This window comes from Coniosporium apollinis (genome assembly GCF_000281105.1).
Source record: "Coniosporium apollinis CBS 100218 chromosome Unknown supercont1.46, whole genome shotgun sequence".
Lineage (NCBI taxonomy): Eukaryota > Fungi > Ascomycota > Dothideomycetes > Coniosporium > Coniosporium apollinis.
Genome location: NW_006913308.1, coordinates 43,395 through 63,075, shown reverse-complemented (window position 1 = coordinate 63,075; position 19,681 = coordinate 43,395). Strand labels below are relative to the sequence as shown.

The 19,681-nt window shown below is 56.9% G+C and overlaps 6 protein-coding genes across 6 annotated transcripts; 2 read left to right on the top strand and 4 right to left on the bottom strand.

Annotated features, from left to right (window-relative positions):
• Window positions 1-571: 571 nt before the first annotated feature.
• Window positions 572-2,365, top strand: W97_07864 (uncharacterized protein; the record flags this gene model as incomplete). The annotated part of the gene is made up of 3 exons (XM_007785733.1): window positions 572-1,109; window positions 1,215-1,569; window positions 1,633-2,365. 3 exons carry the CDS (start codon window positions 572-574, stop codon window positions 2,363-2,365), a joined length of 1,626 nt encoding a protein of 541 aa, XP_007783923.1.
• A 611-nt stretch (window positions 2,366-2,976) lies between these two features.
• Window positions 2,977-5,004, bottom strand: W97_07863 (AGC/YANK protein kinase; the record flags this gene model as incomplete). Its single annotated transcript, XM_007785732.1, has 5 exons — window positions 2,977-4,131; window positions 4,182-4,337; window positions 4,392-4,596; window positions 4,664-4,775; window positions 4,836-5,004. The coding sequence occupies 5 exons, from the start codon at window positions 5,002-5,004 to the stop codon at window positions 2,977-2,979; spliced, it is 1,797 nt and encodes a 598-aa protein (XP_007783922.1).
• A 2,386-nt stretch (window positions 5,005-7,390) lies between these two features.
• Window positions 7,391-8,514, bottom strand: W97_07862 (uncharacterized protein; the record flags this gene model as incomplete). The annotated part of the gene is made up of 3 exons (XM_007785731.1): window positions 7,391-7,722; window positions 7,834-8,238; window positions 8,343-8,514. 3 exons carry the CDS (start codon window positions 8,512-8,514, stop codon window positions 7,391-7,393), a joined length of 909 nt encoding a protein of 302 aa, XP_007783921.1.
• Window positions 8,515-9,726: 1,212 nt separating this feature from the next.
• W97_07861 (uncharacterized protein) lies at window positions 9,727-11,703 on the bottom strand (the record flags this gene model as incomplete). The annotated part of the gene is made up of 1 exon (XM_007785730.1): window positions 9,727-11,703. The coding sequence occupies one exon, from the start codon at window positions 11,701-11,703 to the stop codon at window positions 9,727-9,729; it is 1,977 nt and encodes a 658-aa protein (XP_007783920.1).
• Window positions 11,704-12,072: 369 nt separating this feature from the next.
• W97_07860 (uncharacterized protein) lies at window positions 12,073-15,019 on the bottom strand (the record flags this gene model as incomplete). The annotated part of the gene is made up of 3 exons (XM_007785729.1): window positions 12,073-13,068; window positions 13,224-13,915; window positions 14,035-15,019. 3 exons carry the CDS (start codon window positions 15,017-15,019, stop codon window positions 12,073-12,075), a joined length of 2,673 nt encoding a protein of 890 aa, XP_007783919.1.
• Window positions 15,020-15,951: 932 nt separating this feature from the next.
• W97_07859 (uncharacterized protein) lies at window positions 15,952-19,482 on the top strand (the record flags this gene model as incomplete). Its single annotated transcript, XM_007785728.1, has 5 exons — window positions 15,952-16,590; window positions 16,643-16,840; window positions 16,925-17,662; window positions 17,713-17,979; window positions 18,040-19,482. 5 exons carry the CDS (start codon window positions 15,952-15,954, stop codon window positions 19,480-19,482), a joined length of 3,285 nt encoding a protein of 1,094 aa, XP_007783918.1.
• Between the last annotated feature and the right edge of the window lie 199 nt (window positions 19,483-19,681).

Genomic DNA, 19,681 nt, shown 5'->3' with positions numbered 1-19,681 from the left:
TTCTGCGTGGCGCTATTCGCACCCATTCGTATCTCATGCACTAACCCATTACAGTCCTCCAACGGGATTGTGGCCATGTTGTGTATCTCAAGTATCAAGCCAGCCTTCCACACCACAAACACAGCAGTTGTGTCTCTCATGCCTGGGGTTTCTGTCCAGTAAAGCGGTAATGGGCCGGAGGCCACCATCAACACATCCCCGTATAACTTGTACGGTGATTTCTGGTTACTGAGAGTTTATCCCAAAGTGACATGCTTGATGCATGGCCAGCAGGATAGCTCTACGTAGACGCAACCAAATTCACTTGTTAAAAGAGTCATTGATCATTCTGTGACTGTCGTGTGATAAGAGCTCAGTAAAGCTCACCTCTTTTGAATGATGGCCTCCTGCGATAAGGGTCCTGTCGGTCCATCGACTGCGGCGGCTGTCTGCAAGGTAAAAGCCATGTGGAAAGTAAAGCCTCAGGCAGGCTTGGACTTTCTCCCCGCGCCAAGACGCCGCAGCTCACCTCCCGCATAGTAAAAAAAAGTCACCGATTCGACAAACACCCTGCGCTTGCGCAGGTACAGCCATGCTGTCCAATCGCCCAAGACCCTTCACCTCTCCCGGCACGAGCAAATTCTTCAAGCCGGCCTTCCAGTATCTCTCGAACATCGCAAATACGCCGAAGCCATACCGGACCCACAGCCGCAGCAGCTCAATCGATGAGGGCGACCTTGAGAGCTTCCGGGATCATGATACTCCCCACGACCTTGCTGTTTCGTCGGGTATGAACCAGCACTCGAATAGAAGCTCCGGCGAGCTTCACCCGACCTCTGTACCGCTCATTGATTTCTCACGCTCGCCGTCACCTTATGCGCGGAATAGAAGTGCGGTGCACTCGGAAGATGAGGAGGATGAACTCGAGCCTGTGGCCCCTTTACAGCCCTTGATAGATCGGACTGTTGGGAACAGTAGACAAGGATGGCAAGACTCAGCGAATGAGGGGAGCCTGGGCGGCTGGCTCTTTGGAAGTCCGCTAGGCTGGCAAGTCTATGTTGGTCTGCTTGTCTTTCTGGTTGGAGGTTGTGGATTCGTTTTGCTATTGATGAATAGGTTCATCCTATGGAGTATGTACTGCTACCTACAAAAAATTCTTTTGCAAGTTCTTCCTAACTTTCTGTCTGACAGCCGGCGTCTACAAGTAATTGTTCCTCGACCTCTACCGGCCCCAGCACCACGACTGACTGTGTACAGATTTCCATACCCCCTGACAGCAACTTACCTCCAACTCCTCCTTACACACTTCCTTCTCGTAGGCTTTGCGAGCTTAACGCAAGGTCTTTCAAACCCACTTCATAGGCTAGGCCTGGGTGTAGCGGTCTCGCCATCACATCCAGTATCCACTAAAACCCCTGGTTACCGCGCGGAAGGAAAGTCTAGGTTTCCTTTCAGGCGATGGGTTGGCAGTGGTTCCGGTGGCATTGCGGGTGGCGGAACCTTTGAGTTCGACCGCAAGGTAGCCAGACAGGTGCTACCTCTTGCCATCACCTACGTCGGCAAGGTAGTATTGAGCAACATATCATTTGCGTGAGTACTTCCCCGGACGAGCATCCATCGCTGTCTGCACAATAGATTTCTGACGAAGTATAGTTACGCAACGCTCGAGCCTTACACCCTAACCCACCTCATCCCCTCCATCCCCCTAACCCTCGCCCTCACCGCCTACCTAACCTCCACATCCCACTCAATCCCCATCCTCTCCTCCACGCTGGCCGCAACCCTCAACCTCGCCCTCGCGTCCATCCGCCCCGCACGCCTAACCTGGGAATCCATCCTCGCCGGCCTGCTCTCCTCCATCTTCACAGCCCTCTACCCGATCCAGCTGCTCCAGACCTATCGGGCCCTGACCTCCGACCTCTCCGCGAGCACCGACACCGCCCTCACACCGACGCTCCACGCCGACGCCACCGCCGCGCCCCTTGCCGAAACCCGCGCGTTCTGGAGGACGCTGCACTACACGTCCCTCGTGTCGCTTCTTCTGCTGACCCCGCTCTGGCTCCTCGCAGGCGAGGCAGCGACGATCTACCACAACTGCTACTTCCTCGACGTGCCGTTTTTCTGGCTGCTGGTGTGCTGCGGCGCGGTCGCGAGCGCGGCGCTCTTTGCGTCGACGCTGTTGTTGGTTGGCGCGACGAGTCCGCTCACGGCTGCGTTCGTGGGCGTGCCGCGGGCGGCGCTGCAGTTGGTTTGCTTGGGCAGCGGGAGGACGCCGGTTAGGGGCTGGGTTGGGGTGGCGCTGTGCTGGGTGGCCGGTGGGTGGTTTTTGTGGGCGAGGCGGGGTGAGGGCCGCGGGGCGGCGAGGTGTAGGGCGCGGGAGCGGTAGTTGATGGGTTGCTTTACGGGATGGGGGACACGGAGCTGGTTCTGTGCGGAGATTCTGGCGTCTTTGGGGATCGGCTCTGCCGCGGGGTTCAGTTGTTAGATGTCCCTTTCGTCTCCGGCATTTGTTCTTTGGACGGGCTGCGAGATGACGGGGTGAGGGTCTGGCAGTGATAGGAAAGCGCATCGCAGCAGTTGCAGCGGCTTCACCACTGGACAGAATACCCAGCTTGTGCATTGTACGAACGGGAACAAGTGGCTAGTTCCTGAGTGAAGTGTGCGCATAAAGTTGAGTGGCTTGTTGGTTGGGGCTTTAATATCAGTCCCCTCTGCCGCTACGAATCCTCCTCTCTCCCCTTCGCTCTCTGTGAATGCGGAATGCGGAATGAGGCTCATCAGACCTCACTAAGTGCTCGAACAACCCAAGCTGATGCCCCCCCCTTACGCCTCGAAACAAACAAGAACAGTGGCACCGCGCATATGCAAATGCAGATGTGTCCCAAACAAGTGGCGAGAATCTCGCGACATGAAAAACCCTCTCACTTCGAATCTCAGATCCAGCTCGTCATCTCTCTCTTCCTTTCTCGTGATTTTCCTCTAGATCCTTTCCCCCCCTCATCCACTACTAATCACCACCCTCGCCCCCTCCTTCCCCAGCACCCCCCGCTCTCTCGCCTTCGGACTATGTCCCCTCCCTCCCCTCTTCCTACTCAAGAAGCCAAGCATGCCGTTCGGCCTGCCGCCCTCTCCGCCCTTCCCCCTCCCTCCCTCCTCGTCCTCCCCGCTGCGGAACCCCCCATCCCGCCGGCCCGGCGTGACCATCGCGCTGCTCTGGTTCGCCATCTCGGACCAACTGCCCGTCTCGTTGAGCACGACCTGCACGCCGCCGCCCATGGAGGTGGAGCGCGTGGAGCCGCGCTGGCGGTTGATGGGGCGGCTGAAGGAGGGCGGGGTGGCGGAGCGCAGGGAGGCGATGGTGGATGCGGAGGGGTGGGGTTGTTGCGGCGAGGCGGAGCGGTTTGTGGCCGTTGGTGGGGTTGGGAAATGCTCGTGGGCGTCGCGGGGAGGGTGCGAGGTTGGGCCTGGGATGGTGTTGATGGAGGAGGAGCTCGTGCTGGTGGTGTTTGTCGCGGCGAGGGTGGAGGTGGGCAGGGGAGGCGAGCCGTTTGGCGAGTGCGTCGCTGTGCTCACGCGGAGGGTCTCTTCTGTGATTGTTCGGTTTGCGGAGCCGGGGCGGTGCCATTCTGCTTGTGATGTCGTGGAGTTGGATGTTGTGGATGTCGTCGCGCTGGCGATTGTGGAGCTCGCGGCTGGTCGCTCCGGCGCTACTATCGTGTAGTTGAAGGGCTCGAAAAGGGTCTCGATCATCTTGTGGAGTTCCTCGGCGCGTATCTCCTGCTCTGTCGCGTCATCTTTTAGCTGTTCCCTCGGCTTCTGCCGCCGCGCTCGGGCTTCGAGCGGTGCTTCTTCGAGAAGCAGCTCCTCGAGATCGTACGTGGCGTCGAAGTTAGTTTTGTCGCTTGCTGGTTTGAAAATGGGTTCTATCTCTTTCCTCTCTAGTGCTTCGAAGTCTATGGGGCGGAAGAACGGGTTGTCTGTGAACGTGTCGAAGCCGATTGCCCCTATTCGCCGTGATCGGTCCTTTTCTAGCAGCGAGCTGATGGCGTGTAAGCAGGGCATCGACACTGGCGGGCTCGTAACCGGAAACTGTGGCTCCCCCTTGGAAATCTTCGCCGCTAGAGCCTCGTGTGTGTTTCCGTCGAAGGGCCGCTGAAGAGCAGTCAGCATCGGGCATGTCATAAGCCGGACAACTATCCTACCTTGTTGTAGATGCACTCGTAGAACAGCACGCCCAGTGACCACCAGTCTACCTCACAGGAGTAGCCCTTCCCTTCATAGACCTCCGGCGCCAAGTATGCCAGCGTACCCGATTTGCTTGTCAGGGGCTTCGAGGGTACGAAGTCCGACGCAACATTCTACAATCCGTTAGCAGCTGCCTTGTGCTTCTATTCACGCTTGAGGCGACCCACAAAGTCCGCCAGATGCACATGGCCGTCCGAATCCAGCAGCACATTATCTGGCTTGACATCCCTGTGCACTATCCCCTGCTTGTGTATGTACCGGAGCGCGCAGCCCAGCTGGGCGATCCAGAACCGTACAGCCTCCTCGGTAAACGTCTTTCTGGAGATGTGGAATCGAAGGTCTCCGCCGTTCATTAGGTCTACAACGATGTACCTGCCGCCGGGTCAGCTGCCGCCGCATCTCGAGTACGGTCCCCGCAGTCGGGAGCTTAGACACGTACAGATACTCAATATCCTGGAAGCTGTATCTCAGATTGCAAAGGAAAGGATGATTTAGATGTTCCAGCATCCGCCGTTCTCGAATGATGTTGCGCACGCTTTCCGACCGGACCACTGTTACACAGCGTCAGCGGTCGTTCGCGAAGTTTCAAGGCAACCCCGGTAAGAACCGACCTTCATCTTTCCGTATGTACTTCAAAGCGAATGTGAGGCCAGTGTCTTTCCGCTCCACGATGCGCACTTTGCCGAACGCGCCCTTGCCGACAACGCGTAGTAGGCGGAAGTGATTGAGATTTACTGCACGGAGGGTATCTGTTAGCCAGCAGTCGGACTTGGTGGTCATGAATCGGGGGAGTTGGCGAATGCAGCAGGGTGGTTGGCGCCTCGGTCATCCGGCTAGGAGACATGAGATGGTGTAGGGTTGAATACTCACCCTCATCGGTAAAGACTACCGGCTTCCCGTTCGAATTGCCCATGTCGCCGGCGCAGAAGAGGATCTCTCGATGTTGTGGGCGGCTCTCATGGAACTGAGGATGCTTTAGACGATGAACGTATCACAGAGGAGGGCCGCAAAGTTTGTATTGGTGGGGTCTGACAGTCTGACAGTCTAACAGGCGCAAGCAGTGGACGATCCGTGGTTGAGACGTAGGCCTAGGTCCTTGCGGGTGCAGGCTGTGGTCGACAGGCTCAGCGCTACCAAATCTCCCCGTATCTCGCACTCCCACAAACGCTCACAAAGTCGGAGAGAACAGTGGGCGAAGGCCGTTTCTCGGGATGCAGATAGTGAAACACTAGCAGTAGGGCCGGACACGTGAAAGCTGGGGAGAGGGAGCGACAGTGGAAGAGGCCGTGAGCTGGACCTGGATCGGGGATGGCGTGCAAGATGAAGGGAATGAATGACGAGTCGTGCCTTAGCAATGCTCGCTCATTTTCTGCCTGTGCAGGGCGTGGTCGGTCATGCAGGAGAGGACAAGGAAAGAGCCACGTTTGTGGCTGCAGGGAAAAGCGGAGCGGGCTCTTAGGTATGTGTCGGAAATCCGTGGCTGCTGTCAGGCACCGGACAGGTGAAAGGAAGGCGGCCAATCTGCGGACATGCGCTCGTTCACTCATCTCATCATTCGTTCCCTCCATGGACAAGCAACAAACGCATTGTTCGCAGGCGACGACCGGCCTACGGCACGGCTTCAGCGTTGCGCCTTGTGTCTGCCAAAGGGTGTGCTGAGGCATCCCTCGCTGGCCGAGGCAGCTCACCCGCAGAGAAGACTCTCCGAGAGTCCGGTTATGGTTGTTCGACAGAGTTTGCCATAAGAAAAGCCACCCAGAAGCGCTCGCCCGCCGCTCGTATCCGGCTCAAATCCACGCCTTCGCACCCGCGGCTTGTATCGCTCAGCTAGCTCCTTGGGGTTAATTATCGCGGCACCGCAACTTCTCTGCAAGCCAAACCACCCCGGGGCCTCTCAAAGTTCTTCAGTGCAGTCCCTTGGTTCACGGGGTTTTCAGCCTGCAGATGGGCGTCGCACACCGCCTGTCCGAACCGCGTTCCATGCACTCCACCCCTGCACTGCTGCCGCGAACAGGCAGAGATTTGCTGCACATCATCGCTCCTCCACGTGAAAGGCGCATCTCTGCCAAGTCTGGAGAATCCGCCAACCGAGAAGGACGCGCCAAAGAATTCTCCTATCGTGCTTGTGTGGCTTGCTGCCCGCCTGCACTGGCAGGAAGGAGACTCGTGTCGGACGCCACGAACGCCCTCCTTTGCCTTCGCCTGTCGATCAATGTTAAGCATTGTCTCTATTAGCATTTAGCACAACGCCTCCAGGCGTGGAACAGGAATGACTTCCGGTAGTTCACGGCGGAGAGCGGACGCGACTCCGAATAGCAATTACTTCAATTGTTTAGAATAGAAGCAAAAGGATGAGAAGAAAGAAAACACGTTGCGGATCATTGCTCAACGCTGGCGAGCACCATGAAAAGTTCGCCGCCGCGCTGACGGTGGATAACGCAAAGGTAGGTCATAGAACAAGGACATCTCAAGTAGCCAATGCACTAAAGGGCTGCACTGCTGAACATCTTGTTCCTTCTATTGCATGTAATCAGTCTAGCTGCTCTGCAATTGACGAGATCGTGAGTCCAGTTTGATTATGAATCGGGTTGAAAAGGCCACCAGCCAAGATGCGGCTACAAACTTTTCGGATGGCCCTTGGGCCACAGAACCGCCTTCCTCATACAGTATTCAACCAGTCCCTTCCGGCAGGGGACGTATGTAATCCGCGGGTATAATTCAACTGGGCACAACTTGCCCCCTCCATCTCGGCACCGAGCTACTCCGTCTGCGCCGCGCCAATGGACAAAGCAGTGCATCTGCCGGCGGCCCTCCCCATTGATCTGAGATATTGAGAAGGTGACACGGGATTGAACTGCCGATACGAGATGAGCCACGATGCGGCTGCATATTCTCGCTCCACGTTTCCGGGTACTGTCCCCTGACGAAGATCGAGATAACAAGGAGTCCACCAAGGCGTAGCCGTACGGCCCGTATAGTTAACTAGGTTAAACTACCCACGCTAGCTAAGACATCTAACCTCTCAACGTCGTATCCACAACTCCACCGCTTTCATAACTGGATGAAGCAGAAGACGTATACCGCCACTTTGAACCCTCAACCCGCTTTCATTGCTTCTCCCTCACCAATCTTTAGGCAAAATCCCACTCTTGTACATCCCCTGGCCCTAAAACACCACCGCCCCCCCATCAACCACCAAATCCGCCCCATTGACAAAACTCCCCGCGCGACTACACAGCAGCACCAACGGCCCCGTCAGCTCGGCCGGCACCCCCATCCTCCCCATCGGGTTCCGCTCCGCCCATATTTTCCTGGCAGACTCGAGGCCCGCGCCCTCGTTCAGGATGGTGTCCATGTAGCCCGGCGAGATGGAGTTGACGCGGATGCCGTAGCGGGCCCACTCGGCGGCGAGGCAGTTCTTGAGGTGCAGGAGCGCGGCTTTGGAGACGTTGTAGGCGGATTGCGGCTGGGGGTAGTTGACGCGGTGGGCGGAGATTGCTGGATGGAGGGTGGGTGGTCAGCATTGCCCTCTACTTGACATATCCGGTTCTGAGACTAGTAGAAGCAGAGACGGCGGGATGGAGACGGATGAGAGGAGAGCTATCTCACAAGAGATGAACACGATACTCCCGCCCCGCCCCTGCCCAACCATCTCCCTCGCCACCGCCTGCGCGCAGATGAAAGCCCCCGTGGCATTGATGTCCATTGTTCTTCTCCACTCCTCAGGCTTCATGTCCAGCGCGTGCACGCAGCCCACAACGCCGGCGTAGCACACCAGCATATCCACGCTGCCAAGCACCCCGCTCACCTCCCCAACGGCGCGCGCGACTTCGTCCGCCCGCGTGACATCCACCTGCTTCACCAATATTCTGGCGGCAGGGAAGTCCCTAGCAAGCCCCTCGACCGCGTCCGCCGCGCTCTCCGCATCTCGATCGAGGAGCGCCAGCCCTGTTAGGCCATGCTCGAGCAGTGCGCGTGCGCCGGCGAGGGCGAGAGTGCCGGTGCCGCCGGTGACTTTTTGCGCCAGTGTCAGCACATATCCAGCACCGTTCTGAGACCTTGAGTGGAAAGCAGGGAGAGTGCAAACACAGACGTCGTCTGTTACATCCGTTACCTACTGATGGCGTTGCCCTGGACCGCGAATCGGTGCTGCGCGCGTCCTTCTGGCGTCAGGTGGAGGGGTGCTGGCGGCGGCGGCGCGGTTAGGGAGCTTGGTGAGCCGTCGGAGAGCTGCATTTCGGGGATTTGGCGGTTGACGAGACCGTTGCGGTCGGAGAGGGTGGTGGGCATTTTGGTGGCCGTGGATGAAGTGTACTCTTGGATTGCGACGTATGTTTTCTTTAGGCGAATTGAACTCTGAGAACGAAGAAAGAGGAATTCTGTAAAAAGTAAGGAGAAAGGAAAGAGCAACCTTTGTAAAAATTACGAAATGTAAATAAAGCGCCCCGACCTACATCGTGAGTTTCGTGGCCCCCGAAAATGACCCCTTGAAGCACGTCACGAGACGGTCATCGAGAACTGCAGGTGAGCCACTCGCCCAAGCTTACGCCTTGAACGGACTCCAGCAAAGCGGTGAGACTCCCAACATAATGGACGAGCCCGATATCAAGCACCCAGCTCTCCAAGGCTTGTCGAGTATTTTCTCCCAGCCGGACTTCTGTGCTCCGCCCCTGGGGCAGCCCCACCATACCAAACCGGCAATGCTGCCGATAGTCCGCTAGAGTAACAGTCCAAAGACAGGCTGTTCGGTAGCACTGGCCTCAATACAGCAGCCTCCCACATACAGTAGCGTGTTCAATGGGGAGAGGATGCTAGGTACCTTGTGGATGTAAAGCACTGAGACCCACGATAGTCCAGGGGTCCGAGACAGGTGATGAGGTGCACGGCCATTCTTTGCTAGCGAGTTGCGGCTCGACTTCCGCAGCAACTACTTACTGAACACGTTACACCAGCGCCCGAGACCGGAGCTGTGTGGTCCGATGGTGCCGGTGAAGACGGAGTTGTGAGGCAGTGGAAACCTGGAAGCTGGGGGTGGTGCTGGAGAGGAATTGAAGGTCGAGCGAGCACTCTGTCTAGGGTACTCTAGATGAGACCAGGGCGCTGATGTTGGGAAAGTAAGGTAAGGCATGTTGCCCGTAGCCGTGAGGGATGCCTGGCCTTAGTCTTGTCGATTGTTAGGCTGAAGTGATCGCAGCGAGGAGATTACACAGTTCAGGATCAATCTAGAGCTGGATATAGCCCACTTTCTTTGAGCACTTGGACATTTACAGGAACACATCTAATGGTGGGCCCAAGTAACTGTAGGACGCCCAGCAATAACGTGACAGACCGGTAGGCTAGCTCACTCAAGAGCTTTCCACTTCACATTCACCAAGAAGACCAACATAGGGCTTGCAGTAATTGGATTGATCCCCATAAACCTTGTCAAATGTTCTATGGCATTATCCAAGTACTGAACTTTAACATTAACCTCCTGCAAGCGGATAGCTTCCCTTCGGCCTCCTACTCCCCCTCTTCATCCTGACTCCAAACCGGCGGCCCCGGCAAACTGAAATTCACCAGCGAATCCGGCAGCAACTGGCTTACCGTAACAAGCCCTCCACCACCACCACCTCCTCCTTCTCCCCGCTTCAGCTTCCCCTGAGTCTCGCGCCCCTGCTCGAAAACCTGCGACGAGAAGTCCGAAGGCGGCAGCGGCAGCGGCGATGACGATGCCCCCTCATCCACCGGCCTAACGAGCGGCGAGCTCGGGATGTAGACGACCTCGTCCTCTGCTGGCTTTGCTAGAGGGGAGTCCGGTATGCGCGTGACTTCGAGAACGGGAGAGGATGCCTGGTGCCGGGGGCTGGGAATTAGAGTGTGTTGGGTACGCCGGGCAGCTTGGGTGATGTCGACGGTGGTGGCCTGCGAGAAGCGCGGCTGCTGTGCTGTTGCTCGTGCAGCTCTGGGGAGCCAGTAGGAGTAGTCGGCGTGCTCGTCGGCCTGGAGATCGCGCAGGAACTCGCTACTCTGCTGTTCTAGTCGAGGCCGTGACGTCCGGGCCTGGGTGACGGGCGGTTGGCTGTCGGCTGCGAGGAGGTCTTCGTCGGTGCCGGTGCTGTTTTTGACGAAGTTGGGCCGCGTGGTGCGCGGCAGTACGAATGGGTTATCTAGTGGCGGCGGCGCTCCGGGCTTGAGGCTGCCTTTCTGGGTGGGAACGTCGAGGTCGATCTCGAAAGAGCGGACTGTGGAATCTGGCAGACCGACGATGTCTTCGTCGTCGTCTGCGATATCGTCTCGTACGATGCTTGATCCGAGGTATATGTCGGATAAGACGGTCCTGTCCCCGAGGGCTTGGGTCTCCGGGCCTATGAGATATCGGATGCTGTCCTGCCCAAGATGTGTCGCCTGAGTAGGCTCATTTGGTCGTTGCTCAGCTTCTGCAGGAGCGTGATGGACCTCGACCTCGACCTCGTGATCGCCATCATCTTCCGTTTCTTCATCGTCAATAGATTGGGAGTCTGGAATAGTAGTCTTCCTGGTCAAGCGTACCGGGCCGGGAGTCGGGTTCGGGTTGAACAGCTTCGCCGGTAGCGGCGGCATCTTGAAAGGCGTTTTCTTTGCACTAGCGATGTCGTCTGCAAAGAGGACCGTCCTCAACTTCGAAGGCGTCTCCAAGATTGCTTGCCGATTGACGGATCTCTCTTTCAGCGGCGACCTCGTGCGTCGGCTATGCGGTGTCTGTGTCCTCTGTGTCGAGAGCGGCGTAGCGGGCGGAGACTGCGATGAGGGCACCTCCAGCACTCGTACCTTTCGCGGTGTCCTTAGTCGTGGGACTCTCGCAGGGCTACCGATTGCTCGCTGTGATGCCCCTTGGGGCCGCTTCATCAATCTCGGAGATCTTCTCACGGCTGGGGCGGCATCTTCCTCGTGAGGGTATTCCTCCCGCATCCTGTGGTCCAGGAACAAGCCCTGATATGACTCCTGAACAGCTCCATCCTGCGGATCTTTTCCAGCGGTCCTAGCAGCCTCATAAAGTGCATCCGCCATTCGGGTCACCTCTCCTTCGGCCTCATGCACATCCTGCCCCGACGCCAGCACGTCATCCTCCAACATCTCCCCCTCTACCTCCTCATCATCACTCCCCACCCCCACAGCCGGCCACACCATCTGCGTTAGTGTCGTCTGCTTCTTCCCGCTCCCGCTCTCTCTTCCATCCCCATCACTATTCCTCTTCCTCTTCTTTCTCGGCCTCTCCTCCGCCCACTCCTCCTCCCTTTCATCCTCATCCTCTCCTCTACTACCACCCGAGAAACTCGACACAAACCCCACCTGCGTAAGCGTCTCTTGCCTTTTCACTGGCGTCCTGGTCTCAGTCGCTGCCGACGTCTTGACTGACCGGCGCCGGTTCGGGAAGCGCTGCTGCTTCTGCTGGAGACGCGGGGAGACGCGGTAGACCGTCTCTGGATCATTTGCGCGGCGGCGCGTGCGAGGCGGCATAGCCACTGTGCTAGCAATGCTGTAGTCGTTGGGTATAGCAGGTGGTTGAGTGTCGGTCCCGTCGGGTGCGGTGTCTGTTTCCGATGGGTTCCCGACGGGGAACGGGTGACGTTTACGCGACGCGGGGGAACACGAACGTGACACGCGCGGGCTGAGGACGGGAGTACCCGCAACCGCAATATTGAGTATCACGTCAATGCAGAAAGTATCTCTTGCAAAGGCTAAGAATCTAGCTTGCGTGGGAAAGGGTCTAATGAGAAAAGTATGACTGCCTGGTGCGCGGAGCAACCATGCGCTTCACACGATGTCTAGCCCCATGCAATGAAACGGACTACACAGTCCTAGAGCAACAGCCTTCCACACAACCCCTTACACCCTCCCAAACTTCTCTAACTTCAACAAAAACGCAATCCCCACAACCGGCAACACACTGACCAGCTCCCCCAACCCTGCATAAGCCGGCGGAATCCTAACCCCATGCAGCGCGCTGAATGCCCCCGCCGCCAGCGCAACAGCAAAGACATTATACACGAATGACCAGATGAAGTTGATAATCATCTTGACGTACGCGCTCTTCGAGAGCTGCAGCACCGTAAGCACGCCCCTCAGATCCGGCCGCATCAGCACGACATGCGCCGCCGAGCGTGCGACGTCCGTTCCGCCCTGCATGTGCACGCCGATATCCGCCGTTGCCAGCGCCGCGGCGTCGTTGGTGCCGTCGCCGCAGAAGAGGACGAAGTCGTTGTCCTCGGTTTGGAGTCGCCGGATGAACTCGAGCTTGTCTTCGGGCGTCAGCCGCGCGTGGACGTTCTCTGCTGGGATCGGGAGTTGGCGAGCGACCTGTTGGACCGCGGCTTCGTGGTCGCCGCTGATGATGGACACGCAGATTCCGCTCTCGCTCAGCTTCTTGGCAACGTCGTGTGCCTCGGTGCGGAAGTCGTCTTCGAGGCCAATGAGGCCGTGGAGCTCACCGTTGAATGTGTAGCCGAAGAGGGAATAGCCGTTTTGAGCTAGCTCGAGGGTCGTAGGCAGGCTGTCGATTCCAAGCCACCGCGGATCGCCCGCTCGGATCGTGAGGAGGCCGTCTGCGGAAACACCCTCGATCCCTTGGCCGAGGTGTTCCTTTTTGGAGGAGAGTGCCACGTTGCTTTGGCTCGTGGCAGGCGCTTGAGCGAGATACTTGTGGACAGCAGCAGCGACGGGATGGCTGACGTTGGCGCAGAGTTCCAGTAAAAACTTGTTCTCGTCCGCAGGATTGAAGGGCGGCAGCTGTGAGGATATCAGCGGGGTGAGGACCTCAAAAGTAACCTCCATGCGGCCACTGCCATCCTTCTTGATATTTGCGAAGGAGTGGAAAGCCCTCGCCTGCTTGAATCTTCATGGTAGCCAAGCCTTTCGCGATGTCCGATATTCGGCATGGTAGCCTGCTTGCTTTTCCAAGCTACATTGTCTGCAGGTTAAACCCACGAAATCATACAGAGCAGTACCCTGTACCATAGGGAGATATGAAGGAAGCTTACCCGAACAAGAAGGTCTGGCCTGGTGGCGTGTGACAGATGTGCTACGACCTTCATCCGACCTTCAGTGAGCGTACCCGTCTTGTCGAAAACAACGTGCGTAACCTTCCTGGCTTGTTCGATCGTTACAGACGCACGGAATATGACGCCGTGTTTCGCCGCAACGCCGCTTGCGATGGCAACGACCATCGGAACAGCCAGGCTGATGGCGCAAGGACAAGAAACGATCAGCGTGGCGATAGCGTATGTAGTAGCTTGCACAGCAGCTTCCCCATTCGACTTGTCCTGAAATTCGGTACCGACGAGCATCCAAGTTACGAAGACGATAGCAGTGATGCTGAGAATAAGAGGGACGAAATAAGTTGCAACGTTGTCAGCCAGCTTCTGTGCGGGCGATTTGGCCATGTCGGCTTCGTCGATCATTTGTGCAATAGCGCTGACGGTATTGTTCCACGGGGGGCGGGTAACAGCAATATCGAGCGAGCCATCCAAGTTGACAGATCCAGCAACCACCGACGAATGGATCCCTTTGGCGACAGGATTGGTCTCTCCGGTAACCATGGATTCGTCCACTACAGAGCCGCCATAAACGACCTTACCATCGGTGACGATTGCAGCATGTGGCGGCATTCTGAAGACATCACCCTCTTGCAAAAGTCGTGCATCAATCTCTCTCGTGTGCTCCCTGTTTTGACCTGTAAGGCTTGTCAGCTAGGAACGTTCATGCAACTTCAGAGCTGCCGATGTGCATCGGCGCAGGAGCTCGCCTGCAAAGCAGCCGGTGAAACTTCTATGTGGGGCCTCTGGTACTTACCATCGACCAGCAACGCCTTCTCTGGTTGCAGAGAACGCATCGATATAGCCTCTGTGGCTTTTTGGCGGGCCAGCTGTTGGATGTACCGACCGAACATGATTAACGTCGTAAGCAGTGTGCTGGTCTCAAAGAAAGAGTCTATCGATAGAGGTTGCCCTTTTGCGAGGTATGCGAATGCAACAACGGAGAAGACGTAGGCTGCTGTTGTGCTCAGCGCGATCAGTAGCTCCATCTCTACAACTCGAGTTCGGAACAGGCTCTTGAAAGTGTCCGGGTAAAGGTGATAGGTAGCGATTGCTTGAACAAGGGTAGCTAATGCAAGTGATATTGCCTGATAGGCCAATCTCGGCCCCTTAACAGGAGTCCAGGCAAACACCAGGACAGGAATCGTTAGGACCAGAGTGATCGCGAAGACGATCCCTTCCATGCGGACTTGCTCCCTTCCATCCTCAATAGAATAGTCGGGTTCAGGGGGTGCGAGCTCAAGATCGGCCGGTAGTATCTCCTCAAGCGCGTCTCGAACTTTTGCCCCAGGTTTGAAGTAGATACGGACAGTCTTGTCATTCAGGCGCTCCATGTACTTGACGCCTTCAGGCGGCGGCTTGTTAGCCATGGCGGCGGCATTTTCAACAACGACGTCAAGAAAACGCTTGTGTTCGGGATTGATCGCCCTGAATCCGTACGGCGTCATTCTCCTCAGATGTGCCAAGGCTTCCTCGACGGATACATGCTTCAAGTCGATGTCGAACTCGGCTCGAGAACGTATCAGGTTGGTCCTGACGTTGGCCACGGAAGGAATGGCGTCGATGGCTGTCTTGAGTTTCTGCTCGCAACCGCTGCAGGTCATCCCTCTGACAATGAGCACAACATGTTCATGCTGAGCAGGGCCAGATTCAAGATCCTTGAAAAGTCGCGTAGCTGAGTTCGGCGAGGTGCTGTTGCTACTTGTCTCGCTATCTGGCTCCGGGGTCGCATTTGAGGCCATAGTAGTGATGGAGGTAGAAATTATCTAGCAGTATGAATGACTATGACAGACGGTGATGTTGGATGCAGAAAGGGAGAGGCGCGCCGTAAGAGACGGCGTTGTTAGCGGCCTTACATGTATGCGCCTACTGTATTGACAGCGGGAAGCTGCCCACCTAGGAAAGGAGACTCCATAGAAATCTGGCTTGACACGTCGAGGGAACCACGGCCGACTTACCGTTCACACGGCTAGTTGGATCGAGGAACCTGGATTTAATCAGTGTCCTGTTGCTGGCCAGCTCAGCAGAGTACTGTGCAAACGAAGCTATCAAATCTTAGTGCTACCCCGTACCTCGGGATTACAGCCGGCTGTGTAGCGCGGAACGGGGATCCTGTGATATGAGTTCCACTGTGTTGCGGAGGTCTTGCCATACTGGCATCGGTCGAGTTCATCTCAATCAACAAACAAATTCAAGTCAATGCGGTGGTCGGGCAAGCGCCCAAGCGGGAGTGACATCCAGAGCGCACAGGACGGTTTGCTCATTGTCCAGCCTGCTGCAAGGGACTTTAGGCGCGAAAGTAGGCACATCTTGTTGAGGTGGTTGTCGTGGTCTTTGCCAAATGAGCGGTCAGTCCTTAACACATCAGCGTCCTGGGCGTTGCTCTCCATGCCGCTCCGGTGGAGGATGAGGTCGAGATAGAGACACGCGCACGTGCCATCGCGGCGGATGCGACACGCTCTCCCTCCGTCTTCACGTCATTTGCTTACGGACAGTTCGACTCGTGTCAGTAACGGGGAACAATCACTTTCACTGCCCATGTCAGGCTACAACATCCGAGTTGTCAGTCCAGTCATAAGGCGCAAATGCCGAGCGAAATCCCTCGCGCCGCACCTGCCAAACGAACCGCGCAGCTGCACCCTCCACCTCGGCCGTACTCACCTTTAGCCATACAATGCCTCGTGGAAGGGGAAAGTTAGCCGCAAGGAATGCGGCTTCCAGGACCGGGACTTCGACTCGGCGCAGTCCGCGCATACCCAAAGCCGCCCGGAACGATGGCATACCAGGTATCTATGACGATCTGTTGGCCGAGGCCGCAGCCTCTACAGCGAGTGAGGATACGGACTCTACGAGGCCTCTGAAGAAACGGAAGTTAGCTGGGCGTAGACCAGCAACGCAGGCTGAACCGACATCAAACAACGCTACGGCCAAGCTTCTGCCCGAACCCGCCGTGAACCAAGCCAGTGTTTCTGAGCACGATTCATCCGACGAGTTCGAGGATGTCTTAGAGAGCCGTCCTGTGCAGACTGTCATAGACTCAGATGAGTCTGAGGAGAGCGAAGAGGAGTGGGAAGATGTCTTGCGGCACAATGGAGGAGCAGGTCCCGACACATTGCTCGCCGAGCCTGATATAAGCGGTTTCTCTATTGATTTAAGCAAGAAGCCGGACACTGAGTCGCCAAGACGAGTGCGGAGGAAGGCTGCCACAGGTGCTGAAAAGCTGCGCCGGCTGCAGATACATAAAACACATCTGCTGTATCTTCTATACCATGTACACATTAGAAATCACTGGTGTAACGACACCAGAGTTCAAGTGCGATGAACTAATCTCCAACCTACTTCCTCAGTCGCTGACGCTTTTGTAGGCGGCACTGAAGCGGCTGGTTGATCGCAAGCTTATCCCGTTCCTCCTCCCAGAGAACACACTATCGCAGTTCGAGAGAAATCGATCTTTCTTGCGAGGTCTCGATCAAGTCAGTGAGATGTGGAAATCAAAGTACACCATAAACGCTGTGGGACTTAAGAGACCTCACTGGGCAGAAAATGCAGTGGAGCTCGAGGAGGTGTGTATGGACTCGAAGAGGATCTGAGGTCATCCTTTAAAAGGCCTTTCGCGATTGTGCAACCTTCTTACTGACCCCTTCCAGTTCAAGCTCCCCCCAAACGTCGACCCACCGATGGACCTCCTAGACTTCCGTAAAGCTGCAAAAGACCTGGAAGGCTCCGACGATCTCGGGGCTCAGCTGTTTTGCGCCCTTCTCCGCTCTATAGGCGTGGAAACCCGCTTGGTGTGCTCGCTCCAACCGCTTCCTTTCGCGGCGAGTGCTCAGGCGCCAGTATCGAAGCCCAGCACACCGGCAAAGACGACAATCTATGTAGACCACTCAGCCGACGAGCGTGACAGCACGAAGGAAGACACCACATCGAGGGCCTCGATCGCTGCTCGTGCATTTGGCGGTAGTTCTACTCCGCAGCCGATCAAGAGGATCCAAAGATTGGGACAGCGAGGCCGTAGCCCCGCGATTGATGCGCGTTTAGCTCCTGCAACCATTACACCGCCGAAACCGAAATCCACGTACAAGCCCCAGTACCCCGTATACTGGGTTGAGGCTTTCAACACCGCCTACCAGAAATGGGTGGCAGTAGATCCGCTTGCTACCGCGTCTGTCAATAACCCTACCAAGCTCGAACCGCCGATGAGCCACCCTGACAACGCCATGAGTTACGTGGTCGCTTTCGAGTGTGATGGCGTCGCGAGAGACGTGACGAGGAGGTATACCAAGGCTTACAACGCCAAGACGCGGAAGTTGAGGGCCGAGAGCACGGAAGGAGGGGAGAAATGGTGGAGGAAGGCTATGAGGGTCTTTCGGCGAGCGAAGGTCTTGGTACGCTGATCTAGTAAACGTCTGTATTGCACCACGCTAACTCCGTAAAGGATCGAGACCAGGTCGAAGATGCAGAGCTAGCGAAGAAAGAAGCCGCCGAAGGCCTGCCCCGGAACGTCCAGGACTTCAAAGACCACCCAATTTACATGCTCGAGCGACACCTCAAGCACAATCAAGTAATACACCCCAAGCGGGAATCCGGGAAAGTCAGCGCCGGCAGCGGCTCCTCCGCCAAGCCCGAGTCCATCTTCCGCAGACGAGACGTCCATATCGTTAGGAGCGCCGACAAGTGGTATCGCTTCGGCCGCGAAGTGAAGGTAACTCCCTTACCCCTTGCCCCAGCCTTCCAATGTCAAACAAACCTCACCTCTTCCCAGCCAAACGAAATCCCACTCAAGTTCGCCAAACCCCGCCAGAGTCGCCACCGGTCAGCAGCATACGACGACGAAGACGACCCTCTCGACGTCCCCCTCTACGCCTTCTTCCAAACAGAGCCCTATATCCCTCCCCCCGTCGTCAACGGCCTTATCCCCAAAAACGCCTACGGCAACCTCGACGTCTATGTCCCCTCCATGGTCCCCCCCGGCGGCGTGCACATCCGGGCCGCCGAGGCCGCCAAAGCCGCGAGGCTGCTCGGCGTCGATTACGCGGACGCGGTGACGGGATTCCAGTTCCGGGGCCGGCACGGAACGGCGGTGTTGGAGGGGGTGGTTGTTGCGGAGGAGTATGGCGAGGCGGTGCAGGCGGTTGTGGATGGGTTTGCGGATAGGAGACTTGAAGAAGAGGAGAGGAAGAGGGCTGCGGTGGCGCTGGGGATGTGGAGGAGATTTTTGAAGGGGTTGAGGATTGTGGAACATGTGAGGCAGTATGAGACGCAGGAGGAGAAGGTGAGGAGGATTGCGGAAGCGATGGATGAGGGTGAGGAGGAGGTGGAGGAAGAAGAGGATGTGGGGGCGGGCGGCTTCTTCCCGGATGCTATGCAACGCGACGCAGCGGAGCCCACTGCGCGAAGAGCTAGGTCTGGAATCGCAGGCGGCGATGTTTACGGCGGCGGTTTCGTGCCGGACGGCACTGGTACTAATGTCGATTACGGCGGTGGCTTCATGCCCGAGGAACCAGAAGGCGGAGGCTTTGTACCAGATGATGAGAGTGCAATGGTCGATGGCGGCGGCTTCGTGGCCGAAGATGATGAGGGCGGCTTCATGCCGCAGGAGGAGACCGCTGCAGAAGGAGGCGGCTTCATGGCAGCGGAACACACAGACAACGCAGATTACGAAGATACCTTACGAGACCCTGGCCGGCGGCGCAGAAGGCGCGTGCAACTCAGCTCTTCGGATGAGGACGAGGAACGCGACGACGACATTGTTATGTCGGGTGCTCTGTCGGTTGACGGGAACGGCAATGGAGGGTCGACCGCACCCGAGCCATTGGTATTGGACGGAGAAGCAGGAGGGTTTGTCAGGGAGGAGAGGGTTGCAGAGCTAGAGGACGGGAATGGCACAGCTTCCAGGTCGTCCGACGATGAGCAATACGATGATGACGCAGATTCTGCTACCCAGGAAGCTATCGCACAGAGCTTGGAAGATATGCACGCCTTCACTAACCATAGTCAAACGATAGCACCGGCAGAAAGCTCCGTGGAGGTTGCAGAGGCTACAAACAGCTCTGAAGCCGAGGCAGCCACATCGCATCTTGTGCCGGAAACGACGCGTGAGAAATCGGTAGATGTAGAGGTCACCTCAAGCGATGAGCGCGGTTCATTACTTTCCCATGATCCGGAAGACGAAGATGCGGAGCCAGAGTGGCTGATGAGCGATTGAATCAGAATAACAATCTTGAGACTTATCTAAGCTATATAGCCTCACAGTATACATCCATCATCAATTTGCATGCCTCGTTTCTCGCCAGAAGACCCCAGTGCGGTCAACCGTTTCTTTTAGGAAATGCTACGCCCGCACTAGGATCGCTGAAACTCGATCCGAAACTACTGCTGATTTTAAAATGTGCGGCCGTTTGGAT